Source organism: Physcomitrium patens, chromosome 4, assembly GCF_059467195.1.
Source record: "Physcomitrium patens ecotype Gransden chromosome 4, ASM5946719v1, whole genome shotgun sequence".
Taxonomy (NCBI): Eukaryota; Viridiplantae; Streptophyta; class Bryopsida; order Funariales; family Funariaceae; genus Physcomitrium; species Physcomitrium patens.
Window position 1 is genome coordinate 2503313 of NC_143413.1, and position 24574 is coordinate 2527886.

General features: G+C 35.4%; 2 protein-coding genes and 1 long non-coding RNA gene across 18 annotated transcripts; all 3 read right to left on the reverse strand.

Annotated features, from left to right (window-relative positions):
• Positions 1 to 875: 875 nt before the first annotated feature.
• On the reverse strand, positions 876 to 2430 carry LOC149989345 (uncharacterized). The gene is made up of 2 exons (XR_016502477.1): positions 1537 to 2430; positions 876 to 1403 (listed from the first exon to the last, which is right to left on the reverse strand). It is a non-coding gene; the product is annotated as an uncharacterized LOC149989345 (long non-coding RNA).
• Positions 2431 to 2499: 69 nt separating this feature from the next.
• On the reverse strand, positions 2500 to 5419 carry LOC112281884 (phytochrome A-associated F-box protein). Of its 2 annotated transcripts, none has more exons than XM_024518870.3 (3): positions 5047 to 5419; positions 3451 to 4427; positions 2500 to 3160 (listed from the first exon to the last, which is right to left on the reverse strand). In XM_024518870.3, the coding sequence occupies exons 1-3, from the start codon at positions 5080 to 5082 to the stop codon at positions 2836 to 2838; spliced, it is 1338 nt and encodes a 445-aa protein (XP_024374638.1). In that variant the 5' UTR covers positions 5083 to 5419; the 3' UTR covers positions 2500 to 2835. The 2 variants fall into 2 exon arrangements, with proteins under 2 accessions (XP_024374638.1, XP_024374639.1); XM_024518871.3 differs by having other exon boundaries at positions 3451 to 4573; positions 5047 to 5260.
• Positions 5420 to 7962: 2543 nt separating this feature from the next.
• Positions 7963 to 14565, reverse strand: LOC112281756 (uncharacterized). 15 transcript variants are annotated; one of them, XM_024518617.2, is made up of 16 exons: positions 14063 to 14432; positions 13381 to 13692; positions 13022 to 13228; positions 12610 to 12691; positions 12191 to 12294; positions 11760 to 11886; positions 11351 to 11445; positions 11001 to 11124; positions 10721 to 10801; positions 10250 to 10348; positions 9693 to 9878; positions 9463 to 9547; positions 9175 to 9245; positions 8825 to 8914; positions 8538 to 8696; positions 7963 to 8337 (listed from the first exon to the last, which is right to left on the reverse strand). In XM_024518617.2, exons 3-16 carry the CDS (start codon positions 13060 to 13062, stop codon positions 8152 to 8154), a joined length of 1530 nt encoding a protein of 509 aa, XP_024374385.1. In that variant the 5' UTR covers positions 13063 to 13228; positions 13381 to 13692; positions 14063 to 14432; the 3' UTR covers positions 7963 to 8151. The 15 variants fall into 15 exon arrangements, 14 of the variants coding, with proteins under 14 accessions (XP_024374385.1, XP_090105602.1, XP_024374388.1 ...); XM_090249476.1 differs by having other exon boundaries at positions 14125 to 14365; XR_002969684.2 differs by having other exon boundaries at positions 8845 to 8914; positions 13022 to 13692.
• Between the last annotated feature and the right edge of the window lie 10009 nt (positions 14566 to 24574).

Here is a 24574-nt window from a genome sequence, read left to right on the forward strand (position 1 = left end):
ATGTGTATATGTATTATATAAAACATCTCTAAGAGACAACAAGAGGATACAAAAACCATCTCTAATTGGCTACATGCATCATTGTTTTTGTCAAAAGTGAAGCAAAAATGTGGAATTAATTTAACTTTTTATCAATCAAAAATCAAAATTTGCATGTTGTTACTACAAATTGTCAATATTACTAGGTATTTACTATGCATTGTTGAATTTTTGCATGTAGAAAGATGAAGCAAAGATTTGTTTCTCAAGGTTGTACTCAAGATCTCTTTTGATGAAACTGCACTATTTCAGTGAAGTTATGGCACTATCCTATATTTTTTTGTAGAGGACCATACTAGAGACAGCTTCTTTAGCAATTTTGACATGTTGATTTACGAGATTATTTTTTGAGGTAATGTCTAATAGCATATTATATCAAATATATCTCAAAATTCAATCGTGAACATGTTTACTAGTTAAATCCTACCAAAAACAAGCACATAATAAATATTGCTAATATCATTAATACAATATGACTTCTACTTGTATTAATTCAAGTATAAAAAAAACTAGTTTAATTTACTTTGAAATAAGTAAAAAACCCAACTTAGACAAATATTCAAATACCTATTCTAGAATGGAAAACAATCTTGCAAACAAATCCTTATTTATCATAAGGCCCTTCCAACCTTACATGGATCCATTTCCTCTTCTTTCTTTCTTTCTTCATTCCTTGTCACTCTTCCCAATCCTATGTACTCTACATATCTTCCCTTGTAGCCTTTGTTATTGCATATACTAAGAGCATTATGTTATGCTTAGTGATGGATAAGGGTGTAGTCCTTTGAGCAAATATCATCCGTTACAACCTCATCTCTGGTACCCAACTATGGCTATTGGCGGCAATGAGGTATATGGGTTTGAAAGTAGAGGTTTCCACTACTTGATGTTGGTTCTAATGCTTAATGTACACAGCAATATCTTGAACAACAGCAGAGTAGGACCCCTAGTGTAAGTTCATGCCAGTGGCAGTATTCTATGAGAGATATACTATTCTGTTTTATGTCGCTGCAATATCCTGAAAACAAACTCCACAGTGGCAACTGCGGTACGCTGTGTTAGTAGCCAGGCCTCAATCCAGAAGGGGTTAGAAATGGGATTTGAGGTGCTTCTGTAGGTTTTTTTGATGTTTTCAGAGGCCGAAATGTACTCCATGTTTCCGAATTGTGTGCATTGTGTGTACCTGGCCTCCAATCCCATCAGCCTTCCAACGACATCCACAACTGAACTGAATGTGAGGCTGCACTGTGGCAACGCCGAATCTATGGCCACCAAACTCTGACCACCATGTGCGATGCCAAAGCCGTCGCGAAATGGCCCTTATATTCCCGATTGGCGTTCCTCAGCCTCCCCCATGGTACTCTCTGCAGTCGTAGACTAGAATGTGAGACCCCTCTGAACTTTCACCAAGGATATGATGCCATGGTTGAGTTTGCGGGATAATCTAGTTCACACTTGAAAGCAAGGAAAAGGCCATCTTCATCGTGAATTCTGTACCTTATTGTGAGTATCCGTGATTTCATCTTACAGAGATACTGCGCATCCGTCTTCTTAGAGAATTGCCGACATGAACCATCTTACTCACCCCGAAAAACCGATCAAATCTATTCACTATCAACAGAGCAGACATGCTCTCCATAAACACTAACTTATGAATTGCATTCTGTTCCTGAGACGATTCTCCCCCAAGCAACTTCCTTACAACACAGCACTACTGGACGCTGGGTTACACTTTGTCAATCTCTCGTCCTCGGATACGGCACCGCGCAACACAATCTTAAATATCTATTCTTAATCATAGAATTCATTAACCTTGAAAGCATTTTTCACGACAACAATGGTGCGCAACTAAACGTTGATTTTTCAACCATCTAGAACTCTTGAAGACAAGGCAAGTGCTCCGCTGGCCTGAAAAACGAGACATATAAATCTTCAACATGAATCCAGCGGTTAGACGATGAGTAGCCTGATTGTTCAGATGTTGGGCAGATATGGCTTGCTTTCTACTTTATCTTTCATTACGATACAGACAATTAAGACGTTGGGTCTACTCATATTCTAGAAGTCTCTGACGATTGCATGAGAGAAGTGAATATGTGAAAAATTCCCGTGATGATTGTCAGGTTACGCCTTACCGAATCTACGTAATCATGCCCATGACACATCGTTCAATTCTCTAATGAGCGTGGTAAGGTGTGTTGTACCAAATTTAGACACAGATTATTACATGATTTTTTGAAAGTTATAAACTTGCTTTTCAGGAAAACGTCTACAATAATTAAAAAAACGAAGACTTACATGACATGACATGACAAAACAAAGAATTACGGCTTACCTCAAATCAATAGACAGCAGCAAACCCCACTTCAATTGACATCGTATCAAAATCTGAAACCTGGAATAGCCTCAAAAAACTGATAGAAATTGTCCATCGGTTCAGATCACCAATTTTACTCTTAGTCACAACAAGATATGAACCTTATAAATATTACTTGAATCGGGAAAGGATAACCGATGGTGATTGAGGAGACAGTTATAGCAGTCCTCTACCGCAAATTCACTTTGCGTATCAACATACTCCTAGAGCTTTCATCGAAAGATATATAATCAACATTACCAAAATCATCTTCCGGGCAGAAAGTTCCTAGATATGGAATGTGAAGAGGTCGAACGTGCTCAAGCTGTGTGCAAAATGAGAATAAGCAAATCTGAAGTGGCCTTGGAGTAGCCTTAGCGATTGTTGCACTACATTGAACATATCGATCTTAAAGAACAGGAGGGGTCTTTTCCTGAACGTCACATGTTATACAAAGGACGGTCGGTCCACGCACCCGCCACATGACCGTTTTCGCAGACGTATGCTCGAACCACGGGTTCGCCATCCTCATGATACTCAAAGGAACGGCGTAAACAGAAACTAGTTACCATGTCAAATGTCTTCCGCGAGGAACAGAAGGCACACGAAAGGTTTGTGTGCCTGCATCCCTGATCCTTGAGGTTTCTCCAAACATGTGATTGTTTGAAGTTCTTGAAAATACCTCGAAAGAGCTTGTACACTCGTTTCTCTCCTTGATGACAACACCCTGGCCAATCGCAGATGAAGAGGCTATCGTCTCGGAACCTGCCAAAATATCCAAAGTTTCGCAATTGAAGCTCGCCAAGCTGAGACGTGGTACGAAACGCTTCTACATGTAGAAATGAGAGAGAGAGAGAGAGAAGTCTAGGTTGTGGATCGGAGAACTAGGGTTGGAAAGTAGTCTTTCTAATAGAGCTCGTAGAGAAGTGTCTATGCCGAAAATTGATTCCTCTTCGAACCTGACTTTAACGTGATGCCATCTCACTAGAAAACGTTACTATGTGAACTGGATAGTGTACAACGACATGATGAAATGAGGGGACTTGTTTTTTTACCTGCTTGCCAGCAACTTGTTGCCCTGTTCGCGCGTCAAACTCCAGGAACCTTTCGCAAGATGTGCACCTTTGTGGTTATCATTACAATCATACTCACCGTTCCCAGATGTTTCTTCGAGTAGTTTGTTAACTGGTGGTTGGTGAAGATCGGCAGCCCCTTGATGGCTTACGGGTTCGATACGCCTATAGCTGGACAGAATTCTGTGATCTTGCATTACCTTGTTGTGGTAATGCAGGCCTCCTTGCTTCATGTGCTTGATCGGACCGTCAGCTCTGGTACCCTCTTCACCAAACTCAATCATCTTCTTTCGTTTAAAACCTAAGGTGGTAACACTCTCAATGGCAGGCTCTGAGGGAACTTGCTCCTTGCCAACAGATGTCGAAAGATCGGAAGAAACAACAGAGTCAAAACCTCGTGATGGCTCTGATTGATATTGGGGGTAGTATTCATCAGAACTGCCGAGCTCACGGTCGAGACCAAAGTCCCAGCTCTCAAGCATTACCCCGGCATGTTGGAGACCAGGACAGCACACAAGAATCTTCTGCAAACTACCCCAACCTCCAGGCGGCTCGCCAAGTAGGTCGCGCTTCTGCAGTTGTTGCGACATAAGCTCATTGACCACAGTAGGCACCACACGCATGCACTGGTGGCGCCAGCAGTTGGTTCGGATCACATTCTTAAAGCGGCGGCAGACGCATGCCAGACGCGCTAGGTCACGGGGGTCTTGCTCAAGCCGCGCAAATACGTTCACGAGAATATCCTCTGAAATACGACTGAAGAACGGCAAGCTATTAGGATTAACCGGCTGCGGCTGCTTGAAGACAGGGCACGGTGGTGAGGAGGATGTCGCTCCCGCCGCCATAACTACACTCCTCCACGACAGAATCCTCGAATATTCGGTGAGAGAAACAATGTGCGCGCCAGAGACGCGTCTCTCGACCGTTTCTTGCGACAGAAGTTGCCTCTCATGTGTCCGCTAAGACATGCAACAAATGATCAACTCTCAGAATTACAAACGCTCGCAAAGAAATATCCCTCACGCACGTAAAGCCACCACGCCGTGACAAATCAACAGCGAGTCCAATGTGCAGTCCATTCATGAACAGCTGCTCAAATGTGAAGCTGTACGCAACGCACCAAGATGTATCAATTCCCAGAACGAAAACCACGATTGCACCCGGCGTGGCAGAAATATCTAAAACTATTTCACCACACAGCCCCAAAATAAGGCCCCAATTCATTCGTTGCAAAAATTCAATTTCTTGCCAACCAAGATAGGCTCGGCATCACTCTCGCTTTCCCCTCGCGACCTCTACATTCGAAAATAACAGCCCGAGGCTACATGAATCCACTCCCATCTCATTCCCAAACGCGTCAAACTCTGTAACATGCAATTCCAAAACACCCAATCCCAACCCGCACTACACCTCACCAGCACTTTTTCTCTCTCCCACTCCGCAACATCCCCACTCACTCCACCACACGCTTCACAAAACTCAGTACAAAAAAAGAACGACAACCGAGCACAAAAAAACCCACGCACCGAAACTCAATCTCCACACACAGCAATGCACGCGAAACCAAAAGCAACGCACCGAGAAGCAAGATCCTAGTGCAGACTGCACCCTCATGCGACCCAGAGAAGAGACAAGGCGGGAGCCAGCCAATTCGGGAAAGGGGGTCCGTCCGTCTGCATAGGGTTTCAATCCTCTACCCCCGCGATGGCAATGGCGAAGAGGGAGGGCAGGCGTGCAGTTGCCGGTGCATGATGCATGCAAAAAGCAGTGTCAGTCAGGCAGCAGCGAAGGGGGGCGAAGCGTCGAGTTGGGTCGTCTCCGAAAGTGGGCAAAAGTGGGCACAAGCGAGGTGCGAAACTGAGCGAGGTGCGAGTACCCACCAATTACTATTCGGGCACTTACTTCACTTCACTGCTCTCTCCCTCTCGAGACCCCCGAGACACATCAACTCCCCCCCCCCCCCCCACCTCCTCCTCAATTCCGGCTCGTGGTTGGATAAGCCAAAAGCCAGGGCCAGCATTGGCTGAGCGAGCCTGAGCAGGCAAGTCAAAGCATTGAGGGGAGTGGGGGAGCATCTATATATCTATCTATCTCCCTATAAGAGTTGCACTCTAGGCATGATAATTTCCTTCACTCCGACTCTCATGTCTGTGGATAATCTGGCTTAAGTTAACCCTCTTTGCTCTCTTTGCTGCGTTGCCTGTGCCAAATCCATGCATCTCCTCTCTGTCTTTCTCTTTTTCTGCACTACATGGAGTCCTTTCTGCACTTTCCATATTATGCTGTCTCTGAAGGTAGATACTTCGTCTTTTTTCTCTTGTAAAATCCAGCGGCACTTCGGGATTCCCTCCAATGGTGTGATGTGGGGGGGGGGGGGATGGCAATAAAAAAAACGTATTTTGAGGATAAATAAATGGGAGTGAACATGTGAATATAAGTGAATGCCAAGTACATGCACCAACAACTACTTACTTTGTCACTAGGCTTTGGCTGAATTTTTATTTTTATTAACTACCCCACCTTCTTGCCTGGTCACTGTCCTGGGTTTTACCTTGTCAATGGAGAAACCTGTAAGAGAGAAAAATCTCCAAACGGTGGCAAAGATTTTTTATTTTTTTAATATATTTTTTAAAGTAACAGTAGCGTTTTTTTCTGACGCTTTGTATTCACAGGCGCTCTTTTTATTTTTTGAGGCGTAGGATAAAGGAGTCAGAAGCCTCCCCCCTTAAAAAAAAAGGAAAAGCAGGTCCTGTGTGGGTCTCACCATGATTGAGAGTCTGAAACTCTGGAATCCACACATTGTTGGTTGATGTGGATGCGATGGGGACCAATAAAAGCAAAGTCCAGATAGGGACCAAGCTAAAAGCCCACGAAAAAGTGCTTTGCATACTTACAACACTGTCCTTTTTATCATTTTCCTATCGTCTGCAGTAAGTCAGAAATTTCCCTTGTGGGATGCATTTATGGGTCTCATATCAAAACTCATTTTCACCTTTTAGTTTTCGAAACAGGTCTTAAAATGGTGCATAATTAGAGGTAGAAATTAGGTGTTAGGTTTCCACACCTAATGGCTTCTCAATCTTACTTTGTGCTGTCGAATTTGACTCCACTTGCACAATACATCAAAAACCTTCAAAAATCCATATGTTTGTCTCATGATCCTTAACAAGCAATGAAACTTATACACGCACAATAAGTTAAAGTACACGTACAATTCAAAGGAGAACCGACGTGCATGACGTAAAAGGGTGTGATTCCCCAGTTCATTGTTGCACAGATTCATGAACCCTCTATTCATCATTAAAAAAAAAGAAAAAAGAAAAAAGAAAAAAAAGAAAAATACTGAGATTCAGAAGTTCATTATAATTCCCAAAGAAGAAGATTGTGGTAGTGTGGGTGCTCTGAGCACAGAACTGAGACCTTGGCAATATTGATCCGTGGAATGGAGACATGAAAGATACTTTAAATAGGGTAGCTTTTGGATTACAGGGGGGGGGGGGGGGGGGACAGGCTCCAGAGCAGTTAAATTCATTACCCCTGATATAGGGGAATCATATCTCGGGAAGCAGGGCGGGAGATAACAGTCTGAGGGGCGATGACGAATCCTAGAGTTCTGCGAGGGCAATGAACGGCTCTGAACTGGCCATGCGAGCTTGTGGATGTCGCGGCGATGGAACTGGTTGCGATCCAGCCTTCCTGATTCGTGATTGCACAGAATCGCCACTGGCGGCAGTCCGTTTCTTCTCACTGTCCTTTGATTCCCTCAAAGACTGGCAGGCCATCGACGTGGACCAACCCACGGTCTGCTGGACATGGACTCGGATGATTTGTCCAAGGTTTCGTCGCCTTCCAACCAGATGTCGTGACCCAACTACTCTTTCGCTTTTGCTCCCCTGAAAGCCTCGTCCACTGTGTCATTGCTCATTGGTCTGGAGTCCAGAACAGCTTTTGAAGATATCCTTTGGATTGGTGGCTAACTGAACTCAGCATTGGCCAGGCCTGTTCCATAACCTCCAATTGGAGCTCTTACCTTCTGTGATAGCTTGGAGTCTTGCGTTCAGCGCGTGCTCAGTCTCCGTTTAGATTGTCACCCCGAGGTAACCCCTCTCGAGTGAGTAAATTCCGATGCTCATCAGGTGACAACGCTCCGCCCACGTCTACGTCATTGTAGTTATCATTGGATTGTTGAAGCTACAAAAAATGATCTACGCTTAGGGATAAGGAATTTAAATGGAAAACGTGGACCTAAGTATGCTAAAACCACACACTGACAACAAGATTGAGGCTACAGTTACTTCATCAGCTCGTTAATTAGCAAGTTTGTTCGGGTTGTATATTTGAATATCTTCATCCGGAATAAGCGTTCCTTTCATTAAAAGACAACTTTCTCAAACATGGAGGGCTAATTGTTTGCTTCACGAGGAATTCGGAGATGAGAGACCATCATCCGTCAACATTAATCGGAATATCAGTGACCGCAATGTTCAGCAAATCTTGATCGGCAAAACGCTCACAGAAAGATACAATTAGCACTTTTTTTCATACTTTACAAGAGGCACAACTCTTTGCCTTTCTATGCACAATAAAATTCTTAATAAAGAAAAGAGACTGCATACACGTGACCTTGACATGCCATAAGGAGCTAATAAAGGCAACTATTGGAATGAATGACATAACTAAAGTTCATTTCGAGTCATTGCGACGAGCAGCCCTAAAAACAGTTGACCTCAAACGCTGCCTAAATGTATCAAGTCTGCTGCTGTTTGTTGATGCAGTAACCACATGCCGTACAGCTTCATTCCTGCTCTTCTGCTCCGCTTCCTTTGTGTCTACATCATGAAGAGAAGCTGCAATAGCCTCAAGAACCATCTGCAACAGAACCCAAAAATTCCCCATTGTAATTGTCATTACATTCCGTAATGTTTGTGGTGTTCAAATGAAGGATTCAACAACATAAACTAAATTTTAACTTGTTTCTAATTCATGTAGGACTGAAAAGCTGATCAATCAAAAAAGGTAAAACAGATGATCAAAGCATCTCTTCAATGTCTGCAGCAGATGAAGTTTACCCGGTCTTCATCGTCAGAATTGGAAGGTGCATAGGCAAATGACTGCTCACAGCTGGGAGAAGCATGTCCAGCACCAACAACACGAGGAGCCCAGCATTTGTCACCCTCATTCAATGACATGGTGTTGGCATGGCTGGGGTGATCTGCATTCTCAGACCCCTGCAAAGAACAAATCAAGGGTTAGAATAAACCATCACGGTTTCCCAGAGCACGTAACAGTAGACCAGAACTGGACGAACCACTATACAGATTAATCTCCAATAGACTACAAACTGAATAATGAGTACCTCTGTGAAAGAACACGTGCCTTCGAACCCATCGCTGTCGATATCTTTGATGCTAGAAAGATTGTCGTTGCCCGTGAGTTCCACAGGTACCTGCACAAGCAACTTAATTACTTAGGATCTCACAGCAACTGGAACGGAAAGCACTCAATACCTTTCATAACTTATTCCACAAAGAAAAAAATATCCAGCAATTTGAAAACAAATACCATCCACAGTAGATGAAAATCAGGGAGGGAAAAGTGTGAAAGAAGTAGCTGGCTCACGAATACTACAGGAGAAGATGAAAACATGTATAAAGGGCAGGACAATTAGCTGTTCGGAAGTGACACAGAACATTAAAAGACCCTTACCACAGTTCGACTCATCTGCCATCGTGATCGTGTTTGTGAGAGTGATTCCTCTTTGGACTCTGAACCTAAGCCTGTTCCAAAATCCCCAAGTAGAGGTGAAACACTAATTATTATGCGGATACGTTGTTTTGTGTATGTATAATTCACACAGTTGTGACCAAAAGTTAGAGTTAAACATCTGACAAACAAGTACGTACGAAAGGTAAAGTATATTCTGAAGCAAAGTCGCGAGTTTGGATTTGAGTTTTCTCAGAAAGATATGCCCAGAAGTTGGGTTGAAAAACGTACTGTTGGAGCTAGTACAACCAGCAGGAGACGACCCAGTGTTGGAGGAAGATGGTCGGACTGCCCTCAACATCTCAAACAGGGTATCCTATAATGAACAAAATATTTCAAACGAGTTATTATTGAAATATCTCATATACCTCAAAATAACACAACATACTCGTTGAGATTTCTAGCTGCAAACGCTGCAATTTTGAAAGTCATAATGTGAAAATCAGTACGAGAAAACTTACCTCATCTACATCATTAAGATCCAGTGCATCATCATAGAACTGTAGTTCAGGTACAGCTTCTGGAATAACGACTAGTGCGTCAGGAGGTCGCAAAACGTTATAGAGAAAGATCGCGATGGAATCATAGTAGAACTGAGGCCGTGGGGAATTATGGTCACCATCAAACTTGATTATGTTCTTGTCACCCTACATCGAACGATCATATTGCATTTAATATTCAAATAAATACACTTGATACGATTAGAAATGCCTGGAAGTGATTCCATTAGACTTACTCGTACAGAGTTGTTCTTGTATCTAGAAGTTGGAAGTAGATTACACTAGACGTATCCATATACTGAGAGGGCAGTGAAAGTGTTCCATTCTATGAATGAGAACGTCAATAGTCAAGACGTTTAGTCTCGGTAACTTGATCCGAAAAGTGTTCGGCAAGCTCAACTTCCTGTGATGTTGGGACTTTCAATAGCAAAAGCAACCTCGATCTTTTTATCGCATTTACGCCTTAAAACAAAGTGGAGAGAAGCATAAGATAGAAAGCATTGGGAGGTGAGACTTACTATATAATCCTTAAAAATAATTTCAGAGTGACGAGAATGTATGAAGGCGTCGTCTGTTGCATGCCCAAAAAGAGCCGGAATAAAACATTTCTTGGCCACCTAGAAACAATGAACACAAAATACAATTCTTTACAGACACGCAAAAGCTACTTGAGAATGCATCACTGAAGATCTAGAGAAAATCAAACACCGTGAAGAAACAAGACGAAAAAACCCAGTTATTCAAGATACGTATAAATTGAAAACTTGATGTATGCTCTGTCCAACTAAAAACGAATAAAAGAACAAGTCTTATTCAAAGCCTCATGCCACAGCTGTGTATTCGAGAAAACGCCTTGGTTTTACAATTAATTAGTGGAATATGTCCTCCAAATTCCAAGGATGATGTTACACACTTCGTCTCGTGTGCATTCACTGATTTTAGAGTAAAAAAAAGAACAAGATGCGAATATGAAGTTTTCCTGCACTAACCGGTACTGCGTCAAGGTCCATGATGTCAAAATGGGCCTTCTTTTGTATGGCCTTCCGCATGTATTGCACAGCCACCTTTACCTGAATGCATGAAAAACATCAGCATCCCATACTTGTGAAACATACTGAAACGGAGATTGTCATGTTTTCGAACTGAAACGAGGAGGCTGTCATTACTCCCAACATGCATATTCTATCTGACATAATGTTGTTTGCATGTCTTAGATATGATAAAGAGTGAATAAACCCAACATTAAACCTTAAGCACAAACAGTATTACCGTGAACTTTGGAAGGCGAATCTTGTACACATCAACAAGTTCCATCATGAGGTTGTTGAGATTTGCAAAAGGGCTGTCCAGGACCATGCAAGCTATGGATGGGTCTTGAGCTCCATACATAAGGCTGCAGTAGACAACAAAACTGTCTCAGGTCACATAAAAAGCTCCTAAAAGGAAATGCTTGATGCGACTATGACATTCAAAATTACGCAAGAAAATACGCATTGAGAATCTATGGATGCTCTTGTTTATGCAAACCCTGAAGCATGGCAGAAGTTATTATGTAGGTGACTCCAAGCATAACTCACACGACAATATTTCATGGATCGTGAGTGCAGTGAACATAGTACCAGGTGACAGCCCCCATAGATCGACCCCATAGACCAATACGAGATACTTTTTCGTCAGTCCGCAAATGATTTACAACCGCTTTTAAATCATCCTTCTGTACACATTATAAACGATTCATTGCAAATCAGACGTAACCACATGAATGCCCCATGTTTTTAGCTTTGATATGGGGCATCTTTTTGTATTAGACAACTCTCATTCTAAACTGGACTAGGAGAATCCATATTAAACTGACGGGGAAGTAAGTACGACGCCTAGAAAACCTTTCTGCATAAATGCTTAGAAAATTGTTATTCAAAAAAAAAAAAAAAAAAAGAAAAAAGAAAAAAGAAAAAAGGAAGTTCATCCCACCTAGAAGGAAAGAAAAACCTTTCAAATAAATAGTAATAATAAGCACTGTCTTAGTACCTCATTCCAGCCCAAGCTGACATAGTTGCCATCAGATAAACCTGAGCCTGAGAAGTCTAACGTAAAAACCGTTATATTACATGGCAGGAGTACAATGGCTGCTTCATTTGCATCAGCTCGGCAGCCACTGCACATTTACACATTCATATACATATATCATAAATTACCTAAACCAGGAAACATAGAGTAATAGACTGCCGTCTATTTTAATCGCTTCCCGCGATATGCTTTACCAACCATTGCAGATCACCTTAGGACTAGAAGGGTGCACCAAAAAACTCAACAAAAGAATACTCAACAAATTAAGGGGCATTTTGCAAATAAAAAAATTCTGAGGTAATTTGAAAAAAACAACAGAGAATAAATCTGAAACACAGACGTGAAGAATGAAGTAATTTGTTACAGTTAGCAATCATACAGTTATGACTAACCTGTTGCCATGACAGTAGATAACGCAAGGAAGTGGTTCATCTTCGAGCGGAGACAGGGGAGTGTAGTGACTACATTGTAGTACATGCCCTCTGCTATTCAAAACCTACAAGATATTATGTAGCAGAAGCAGACTAGTGTTATACTAACTGGGACTCATTCTTTGGAAAGGCTTTACTTATTGAAGGTATCTCGAAATGTAAAAAAAAACAAAACAAAACAAAATAAAACAAGAAACATAATTAATTAAACCACCGTATGCTAAATACCAAGCATCTGTGCATGCTTATAAGGCCTCATTGTCCAAAGAGTAGAAAAAGATGAGCAATAATTTAATTTTTAAAGATTAAAATTTGGACCTTTACTTGGCATGGTGACACTCAAAATGTTCAAACCAACCAGAAAGTAAGAGAGAACCTGCCTGAAGGTCTTTCCGCGTGAACTTCCGACTTTTGAGAAGAAATTCTTGCGAAAGTAAGTCAAAAGATGGACTATAATCTGCTCTGCGAAATCAATGAGAACCGTTCAAACACACATATGAGTAAGTGCAAAGTATTTTGGGCTCAAATTTAGAGATGGTCATCATCATCATCCATATTGTTTGTGCATGCTTCTGACATCCTTGAAAAAACTGCATTACAACGCTGTTAAGGAGACGCTTACTGATGACTATTCAACACCAGTATCGAGAGATTACTTTCAGAAAAATGCACAATATACAAGAGCAACATACGAACCATAAAATAAAACAATTATTAACAAATGATAATGAGAGTCATATTTAAATGTCATTAACAGCAGGAAACAGGAATGTTTTGAAATAAAAAAGTTACCTTGGAGGCCGTATCACGAAGTTCACTAATTGTTCCATCATTCTGTTGAAGAAGATTATGTAAAGCACTTTAACAGCCACCCTTATAATCCTCCTACTTGTTGTCAGAGCTCATCAGCGAGACGATTCGAAATAAACGAGAAATCTAGCCTCTTTTTCCCATCCTCTGAGGCTCCATCTTGCTCAAGTTCCCCAGAACAAGCCATTCCTAACCCCAAGTAACCTCAACTAGCTTTAGTAGCGTAGCCATAAGATTTTCCCGTGATCCACCCACACGACCTACGAAACCTCCAAGCTCGCAAAACAACCAGAATTGTTTTTATCACTTCCCCGACCTACTTTTCCCATCAATATTCCTACCTTAATCTGGCTTTTGCACAATCGCAATTCTAGCATGCCGCTGGAAGCAGATTTCCAGATGAGAACTGTTCTCCGTCAGGAGAGTCCAGAATCCCAAACTCGTATGTCTTTCCACTTCGACGATTTTGCGAACAGTCAACCAACATAAAGGATTCTTGCCTCTGCTAGAGTAAAGTGCAAATGATCCCGAAGCGGTCACTGAACCTGCTTTCATCTGAATCTTTCATGGTGTGATTTGGAAAACAGCAACATCACCCGAGCCTGTGAACTAATTCTCGAACGCTGTCCTTTCAGCTGTCTAGCATCCTCTTCCTGCGCTTGATTCAAAAACAAGTACGCAAGTCAGTGTTGTATTAGCTATGACTTCCAAGCTCATTTACAGATTGCTTGGCAACGTTTAGTTCTTGACCAGTCTAACAAGAATGTTCAATGTGAAATTAATACTCGCTTCATCTTTTCTTGACCAAGAAAGTTTAACTATGAAAATTAAGGCGATAATCACTGCACGCGCTCGCACCTCTCCGAAAAACTATACATGAAGACGAGACATAAGCAACACCAGTACCAAGACTGGAAGCGAAACACATGAAGCTCTCATGAGAAATGGAAAATGAAAAACATAAAATAGATAGATAAACAAAAAACATAACCCGCGAGGCCCAGAAACAGGCATGTCCCTGACCTTCACTGGCAAAAGACCTGATAAGTGGAGTCAGGAACCAGAGTAATTGGCGATGTACCAACCCTAGGCGAAAATTTGACAGGCAAATCATTCACTCCCTCAATAAGCATTCCCCCGCCACACAACCAATACAACTGTTTCTCCACCACAAAACTTCCAAAAAACTCCAGTGTCGAGTTTACGAAACAGTCTCTCCTCTTAACACTCTTCCGAACCTCGGATCACATCCATCACACGTCACACCTTCCCTTTCTAAAACACTCCAGCCCGCGCGAAAGCGGCTTCACGCCAACAGATGCGCAGTGAAAGCCACCACGCTCGAATCAATGCCCTCACAATCTCATAATCTCTCAATCCACATTATGCTGATAATTCTACAGCCCCGCTGACCGTACCTACAAACCCGTCTTGAACGACGGTCCCGCAGCCTCAGCTCAACAAAGCGACCAGATGGACCAACCAGAGGAGATTCGGGGAAAGATGAGACAAACAATGTCGCATCACTTGGACCAACTACGAGCATGCCTTCATAGACCACTTGGACCCGCTGGCGCAAGTAACACTCATGACCTGCTCCCCCATTCAAAACCGGCAATGAGGGGAGAATCCAGCGCTAGCGGTAAAGCAAAACCACCAGGAAATCCAACGGCGCAGGAGCTGGATAGTAGCCGAGATTGCGGAGAAGAGCAGAAAAACGCAAGATTCTTGCGCGTATAAAACACCAAGTGACGAAAAAAAAACACCAATCTGGCGGAGGAGACCAACTCGTCATGACCAACCAGCACCACAATTACTCCATTGAAAAGGAGACGGAACACCAAAAGACGAAATTCACGGCTCCCGTCACCGGCGGTGCAGGTTTATGCTCTCCACCTCCTCCTCCTCCCCAGGCAAAATAATTTACACCATCGCCTCCATGTTGTCGGCACGGCTGTTGCTACCTTGACCTCTCAACCTTCCTTTCCTTCCTCCTCTCTTTCACTCCTTTTGTTTGTGTTTGTGTTATTATTATTATTATTATTATTATTATCATTATTATTTTTTAATTCTGGTGCCCATCACACTTCTCATTCGGAACACACAACTGCACCATTAAAGGTCGAATCGAGGACATGACAAAGTATGGGCCCACGGAACAGCTTCCCCCCTGGCCCCCAGGCTTTTGCCCCCCGCCCCTCCCCAGTCTCAATTGATATCCTGTCCCTCTATACCGGGCAGGTTATCTTGCTTCCGATAGTCGTGCTAGTGCCTCGCTGGCAGCGGTGTCAGCATGGAATAATTTCATCGTGGTGACTGCCACCTGCGGGTCATTGGTGGAGGTTGATGTGTGAACGGGGCCAGGGGGTTTTGCAAAACTGTGACACAGCTGGCTTTATACAGCTGGCGGATTCAGGGTTGTGGATTGGTGGGCACGTTGGAATGTTGACCTGGCACCTCGAGAGAAGATGCTTTTGCTTTCCTGGCTTGCCACGTAGGACGACGAGTTCGAGGAAGTTGTCTTTTGGCTTAATTGGGGGCGAGCAAGAGTTTAATATTTAACCTTTTGGACCAAGATGTCAAGACGATACCATTCTGTTTACATTTTATTTACTTAAAATAATTAATTACCAGAAATTTAATTGAATAAATGATTATTTTGGAAGATATAGTTTGATATCTACAATGTTTTCTTTTCAAAGCATTGAGTTCTTTGACAAAAGGTTAAAATTTGTTGTTCGAAAATCATAGAATACTTGTAATATGTTGCAATTTTTTCTCAATTTCATATTTTATAACAAGTTCCAAAACAGAGCAGAGATCTCAATGGAGCATAATAGTACCCACCACAAAAAGTTAAAATAATTTCTTACAATATTACTTTCTTTGGTGGCATTGTACGTATATTAAAACATGGTTTGAAGTATGACACTCAATGATTTGAAGATTGTGTGGTATATTAAAGAATTATTTGTCAAAATATAAAACAATAAAAGCATCTTATTTTAAATCACATATGAACACATGACTATAAATGATTTGAAATTTTACAAGTTTTTATCTCAAATATGTCTTTAAAAATTCATATTTCAATAATTCCTTTTAAAAAGTACGAAATGTTGAAAAAAATCACATTTACAAAGAATTGTATTTATTGATGAATTGTTTTATTGTTTATTTAAGAAGTGTTTTTATTACCACTTTAGTGACATAAATGGATAAAGAAAAAGTAACCATGTCTCTCTCTCTCTCTCTCTCTCTATATATATATATATAGATATATCAAGAGAGACTTTACTACATAGAAAGGTATTCTTTTAAATTTGTTTCAGAACTCATATATATATATATATATATATATATTAAAATATATACTTTAAAATATGCATAATTTTTAATTTATAATTGAAATAAAAATATATTAAATGTGACATATTTTACTTTCAATGTTGTTTAAAGAAAATATGATTGATTAGATTACAAGAAAAAATACAAAATACAAAAAAAATAAGATAGAAATAGTTTCAGAACAAAAATAATATGAAATATTGAAAAATATTGGAATATGATAAAATATCAAAATATATTATAAAATATAAAATAATTTAAAAATATCTAATCAATTTCAAAACTACCATAAATTCATGTAATTAAATATTATTTATAAATTAAAGGTTACATAAAAATAAAAATAATAAAAATAAACTAGTAAAAAATTGTAAAAAATAAATATAAAAAATTATGAATTAAAATATATATATATATATATATATATATATATATATCAATTTTTTTAATAAAATATGTCTTATTAATAAAATACATTAGAAGAAAAAAAATATAATGTGTATTTCTAACAATTTAATTAAGTAAAATATATAAAATATAATAAAAGATAAAATAAGTTATAAGTGGTATACAATAAAAATTATAAATATGATTGATATTGTGTTCTATATCAAAAATTTTATAGCAATAATAATTTTTGGTGCATTCAATTATTATTGATTGAGAATTGACAACATTTTGAATAAAATATTGTTTTTTAATAAATATATTATATAATTTTGGTATTTGAGAAGTAAAATCCTTAAAAAATCTTAAATTATAGTCTTTTAATTTTTTCTCTTTTACTATATATTATAAAGATATATATTATCATGAGATATTGAAGCAAATATTTAAGAGTCTTTGCTAAAAATATTTATTTGATATTTATAAGTTAATAGAGTATGAATGACAAGAATCATAACAAAATCCTAAAAAAACAAAAATTCTTGTGATACTCCAATACTAATAAAGTCTATTAACTTATAAAAAATTAAAAGTATGAAGTTATGGATAATAATCATAGTCAGCAAAGTAAGATATTTGTTGAATAGAAGAATGTATTGTGATATTATAGACAAATTCTACCAATGGCAAAAGATTTATCCAATCATCTTAATAATAGTTGATAGTATATCTAAAATATTTTTCCAAAATTTATTTTTTTCTTTTTATTTGCACCTTAGTTTGATGTTAGAAGAACAAAAATTATTTTTATATTTACTCTCAATATCTTGAAAAAAATTCTCTAAAATTTAGATACAAATTGAGTCCTTCTATTTAACATAATATCATTTAGAGATTTATAATAAGAATATATATTATGAAAAAAGAATCTAATTGTTACTTTACTTGTGATAATCTTTGTATATGATAAAAATATATGTAATTTTAGTGAAGCAATCTAATATGAAAAATATTAAATTATAAGAGCTTGAAATTAAAAGATTCATAATAAAGTCTAAAGAAACAAATGACTACAGTTGTTTTTGTATAAGTAATGGCTAAAAAAGTCCTTAAAGCTGATGATAAGAAATTTTTAATTTTAAACAAACATCATATGATTATATAAATTCTTGTACTTCTTTTTAAATTTGACACCACTAAAAATCTCATAATATTTATTCAAAGGTCTTGTTGTATCTAAAATGTCTTACAATTAAAAAAAATTCAGAAGCTTAAAAAATATGTAATTGTATTTTATCTTTTAGAACATATAAATGTCCTTCAAAATAAATGAATCTATTCTTCAATTCAAACTTAGAAATATCATAAGATTTTAAAGAATTATTTTTAATATTATTCATAAGAACATGTGAGGACATAATTGCTTAAACTTAATCAAAAAATATTAAATCAGCATTAAATATAAATTTTATTGTTTAAATATAATTAAGCTAGAATCAAAAAAATTATTTTTTGTTCATCAAAGATTGCATTTCTTTCATTTAATGCAAGATAAGAATGTATAAAAAAGGCATTTAAAAAATCTTATTGGTATTTTCATTGATAAACAACATTGAATACAAATCTAAGTAAAGACATGCTCCAATGAATTTGATAATAATTTATATTACATGTTAAAATAAAATAGCTGAGATTCTTGTAAGATATATAAAATATCATTAGATTAGAAGCACCTTCTATATAATAGTGCCATTTTAAAAATAAATCCACACTTTTAAGAAACTTTTTACTATAGATCTCATTATTGATGTAAGTTGCTAAAAACTTTTTTTGAATAAAAAGCTAGAAGATAAAGTTTTTCATTTAATTCTATTTGTAATAATATTATACCTAAGGCAAAGTCTAATATATATATATATTTTATAAAAAATACCTTAGAAAAACTAACACAATATAAGATTTAGATTGTAACAAAAGCTATCTTTAAAGTTTCAAATACTACTTGAATTTCTTTATTCTACTCAATTTTATCTTTGTAAGTCAAATGTATAAGTAGAACTATAACTTTTTGATAAAAATTTGATAGGTATTGGCTAATTTTAAAAAATTACACGTCTTATATTATTTTTGGAATCTTTTAATTTATAATAATTGAAATTTTTTATGATCCACTATAAAACCATCATTTGAAATGATATATCCTAAGAAATAAACTTGAATTGTATGAATTACACCCTTCTCCATCTTGGCATATAATCTTATATTTCTAAATTTTTGTAACACATGTCAAGCATGAAGTTCACATTCTTATGTATCTATAGAATAGATTAAAATGTTGTTTAAATTAAAAACAAAAGAATCATCTACAATTCTTTAAAAAAATTATTTATTAAATATTGAATAATATTTGGTACATTTGGAAGTCCAAAATGTATGATATTACATTAAAAATGTCTATATTTGGTCCAAAATATAATCTTTTATTCATCTTTTTTTTTGATATATATCAAGTTATATGCTCTTAGTAGATCTAATTTTATATAGATATTTTCTTGATTTTATTAATCAAGATATCTTTATATAAAAGATAAAAAATTCTTATTTTTAATAATAGTCTTGTTAAATACTTGATAATTTACATACATCTATAATTATTTTATTTTTATTTTTATTTTTATTCTTTATAAATAAGATAGACAATCTTCTTAGAAATTATGAATAATATTTAATTATATTATAATATAACTATTAAATAAAAAAATATTATTTAATAGAAAAGCTTAATTTAATAATATAATATAAAATTATTTTGAAAATATAAGTAAAAAATATGCAGATAATAAAATATTTAGTGTTAATATTTTTTAAAAAAATAAAAATGACTTTCATTTACTTTATAGAATCATAAATAAGAGAAAAAAAAATTAGATTACCAAAATTTATATAATAAGCATGTTTAGATAGAAGTAACATGTAGTCTTTAGCAAAAATTACCTAAAAAATTAGAAATTGATATTTAGAGAGGAGTGATTGTGAATTAATATTGGAATTGAATCCCAAGGCATTAAATTGCACAAATGCAGCAATTACAAGGTTTTTTTTGTTGATTGGAGAGAAAATTAAAAATAATAAATTATAAGGTTTGTTTGATCGTTGATTTTAAATAATTTGAATAGACATTAATTTTGAGAGAACTTTGCAACATGAGGTTATTTAGCATGTTTTTGGATTTTTTAAATTAGAAAATAGTTTAAATTTTATAGAATTTTCTCAACATTGTAACAAATTGATAAGTCAAAATTTTAGATTTGTAAATCTACTTATTTTTAATAATTCTTCGTAAATTAGAGATTAATAAAATGGTTAAATTAAAATTTATTAATATTTTATTGGATTAGAATCTTGGAGATTAAATTTTAAGAATTAGTAATGGTTTTAACAATATCAAGAAATTTTCCATTTGGATTGAAATGATTTTTTGTGAATTAATAATAAATTTGGTTTGAAATATTTTCAAAAAATTTAAGAGAAAATAATAAAGAGCTATTTTAGCTTATAAATTAACATTAAGATTAGAGAAAGAAGATGAAAAACATCTAAGTAGATTAGGAGCTATTTATTCTAATTTATAAGCTTGTTTCTTTTTAAAATTTGTATGCTTTTTATTAAATAATAGATTTAAATATATACAAATTTCAAAGCAAGATCAATAGTTTAATTCATAAGTCATTGAGGTTTTAAAACTAATATAGAATTTGATCAAAATTACTTAAGATTTGATTAGAATTTGATTAAAATATATTTTAGATTTGAATATGATATCTTTAATATTTCATTATAAGTTTTTAGAATTTATTTATATTTTAATTAGGATTTGATTAAGATATTTTTATTTTTTTATACATATCAAATTATATAGTTCTTACAAACTTATTTTTTTTTATAGAATTTTACTTGATTAAATTAATTAAGAAGTTTCAATATTAAAGGTAAGAGATATTTGTTCTTGATGGTGATCTTATTGAATCCTTGATAATCCACAAACATCTGTAATGATCCATCTTTTTTCTTCATAAACAAGATAGGAGCTTGTGTTGGAGATTTAGAATGTAGTATAAAATTCTTTATTAGATTCTTATAATGTAATTTGATAGTATAGCCAATTTATTTTTTAATAAGCTATAGATTGATTTAAATGGAAATTGAGCTCTTTCTTAAAGAACAATGCTTTGAAAAATTATCTAATTTTTTTTTTTAAAATATCTTGATAATTTTATTTAAAATGCTACTTAAATTTTTCTACCATAAAAATAGATGTGGCATAAATAAATAAATAAAAATAATCTTTCTTTTGCAACATACAAGAATACTCTTGTACATACAAATAAACAATTGGTTGTATTAGACTTATGACTTTCTACTTAGATTAAAAAAATTTAGATTATTCTATGGAAAAAATTAAGATTATACAAAATCTAATCTATTTGAGGACTATATTTTTTTAGCCACAATAAACTTAAAATGATTGGATTAAAAAGAGATCTAACTATGTTGAATATTACAAAGCTATTATGATAATTTTTTGCTACTTCTAAAAGAAAGGTTTTATAAATAACATCTCTAAAAGACAACAAAAAACTATCTATAACTTCTACATGTATATGTATAGTTTTTTTTTATTAAAAATATTTTATATTTTTTTAATAAAGTCTTTGTTAATAAAAGAAGCCAAAGTTCTTAAATCTAACAAAAAAAAGGATTTGTAATTTTTTAATCTTAAACAGACATCTATTGTAATGCAAGGTGATGGATTTGAAGAGATAATAGGACTTTTATTAGATATTGCACAAGATTTTAATCGTAAAATGTCTATTGTAGTCAAACAAACTTATTTTTTTACATATTTGTTTTTTGCAACCATACTCATAATTTTGTAACTACATTTCTTTTTTAGATATTATTAAATGACATACTTAAACTATCTATAATATAAGTAGAATCCTTCATGAAAATATCAAATCTTTTCTTATTTAGTGAGAAATTTGAAATATATTATATTAATTTGTATTGGTTTTCGCCTTAATGAATAAGTTTGTAAAAACTTAGCAATCATTGTCATGATTTGACTTATTCCATTCAATCCAAATATTTGTTCTTAGTATCTTTTAAAAATTTAATTACCACATATAAAAACTTGAGTAATAATTTATTTTATGAATTTATTTTTGATATTTTTAATAATAAATCTTTAATACTATCCTTTATTCTATATTAAAATTTTGATAAGAACTATATATCATTCTAAACTACATTGTAAGCAAGGTTTTGGAATTCAATAACACATATGATAATTAAATATATTCATTATTATAAATTTAGAAAATTAGTCTTTACTACATTTTTTAAATCATTTTCTTCAAATATGGCTATAAATACTCTCAAGAATGAATTTAAATTATAAAAGAGTTGTGAATCCTTTTCTGTCAAAGTTGCAAAGTAAGAAAAAATATTTCGACATAAGAGTAAATTTATAAATCTAACTTGAGTAAATCTATGAAAATATTGAAAAGAATGTAATCTTAAATAGATCTTGATTTTTTCTAAAAATCTTCAAAATTTTGTTCTTATTCCATCTATATTCTTTGGCATATTAATCCTTACCTTTCTTATACTTCTAATAGTAAAACTTATTAGATTCAATTGTAAGATTGATCTACTTACTTCTTTCAATTGTACCACTTTTTGGCATAGGCATTTAATTTCATTCGTGACTTCTTTCATTGACATAGAAATAACACTTTTGTAGTTGATTTTAATAATATATGAGATTTTTTATCTAAAAATATTGAAAATTTCATGAATATTTACAATAGTTGTAAATCTATTCTTAATTTTATTGAAAATAGAATCTCAAAGTTTTTTTCTATTTCTATAATATATTATTTTAATAAATTCAAAAATAGAAATTAAAGAAATATTTTTTTTAATTTCATATTAAATAAAAATTTCTACAAAAAAAAATAGTATATTGTCTTTAAAAAATAATAATCATTTAAAAAATTAAAAATATTAATTTAAGAATAAATAGTTTACAATCTTCAAAATTCAATAAAATTTCTTAAGTTCTTTTATTTTATTTTAGAAGTTTAGTTGAATTTTGTTAAACTATTAAAGATATGAATTATAAAGAACCATAGGCTTAATAAATTATAGTTTTTTAATTTGATATTTAAGACATATAATATATAAATCTTATATGAAAAGAGATTGAAGAAGAGTTTTGGTAGCAAAAAAAGTAGTTAGGATATCTATATGAATGAATGAAGATAGTGTTAGGGACATAGTCCTTAGAACCTTTTAGAGACAAGTTTCTAGAACCTTCTAGAAGCAAGTCTCGGAAACCTTCTAGAAGCTTCTTAGTTAGTAGAAGATGTTAGGGATATAGTCCTTAGAACCTTCTACAGATAAGTTTCTAGAACCTTCTAGAAGCAAGTCTCTGGAATCTTCTAGAAGCTTCCTAAATATGAGTATATATTGGAATCGAGGCTGAAGAGTTCTTCAGTCTCAACAACACATCTCTTGGAGCTCTAGCTCACCTCTCTGGTGTTGTTCTTGTATTCATCTGATTAATCTAGTTCTTGCTAGTTTTTCTTGAACTTCTTGTTAGATCTTGAGCATGTATTTCTGTGTCCGTGACAGTTTGTCGAGACTTCACTCACCTCAGATATCAGAGCTAGTTTCTTCCTCGTTAGAGTGCGGATTACCCCTTTGCTTGGAAGTATACTAGCATTTTAGAGGTTGCGAATTATCCTCCTCTAAACTGATACTTCTTTTGTTACAATATTGGAATCTTATTCTTCTTGGAGAGAGTAGATTACTTCATTTCTAGAAGCTCTTAAGGCATTTTAGAGGTTGCGGAGTACCCTCCTCTAAACCAATATTGTCTTCTTGTAGAGTCATTTCTGTCCTTCTCTTAGAATGGCTGGACACCAAGACATTAGTATGACGGAAAGTTTGGAGTCCAAGTTGGATGCTATCATGAATGCCCTCGCTACGTTATCGCAAAGAACTGCAGAGATTGAAGGAGTCGTGGCAAGGCTTCATAATGATGGAGCATTTGGGATGGCACAATCTAGGTTGCACCAGCGTCAAACTTCTGTACTTGGAGAAGCAACTTTGCCTCACGTTCGACAAGCACCACTGGTTCTATAACATAAGGAGCCACGAGTTAGCCTTCCGGATAAGTTCGATGGTACGCGTTCCAAGTTTCGAGGATTTATCAATCAAATTAGGTTGATAACAGTTTTTCAGCCCAAACGCTATCCAACGAAGGAGTCACGTGTTGGGCTTGTTGGAACCTTACTTACAAGGCAAGCTCTATCATGGTTTGCTCCTTTGTTTGAGAAACGATTGTCTATACTAAACAACTTTGAAATCTTTTAGGAGGTGTTTGCAAAAGCATTTGGTGAATACGACAAGGTTCGATGGGCTACAACAAAGATCTGGTCACTACGACAAGGGATGCACTCTATGTCAGTCTATGTATCAAACTTCAGGCAATTAGTATGTGACATCAATTGGGACAAAGAAGCATTGATGAGTCAATTCTATTGGGGTTTAAGGGACGATGTGAAGGATTTGCTGTTAACTCTTCCTGATCTACGAATGCTCAATGAAGCTATTAGCCAAGCTGTGAAGTGCGATAATCGCCTATTCCAACGCTGCCAAGATCAACGTTCAAGATAACATACAGTTTGCCACGCCCCAACTATGTCGGTAAGCAGTATGAATTCACATTCA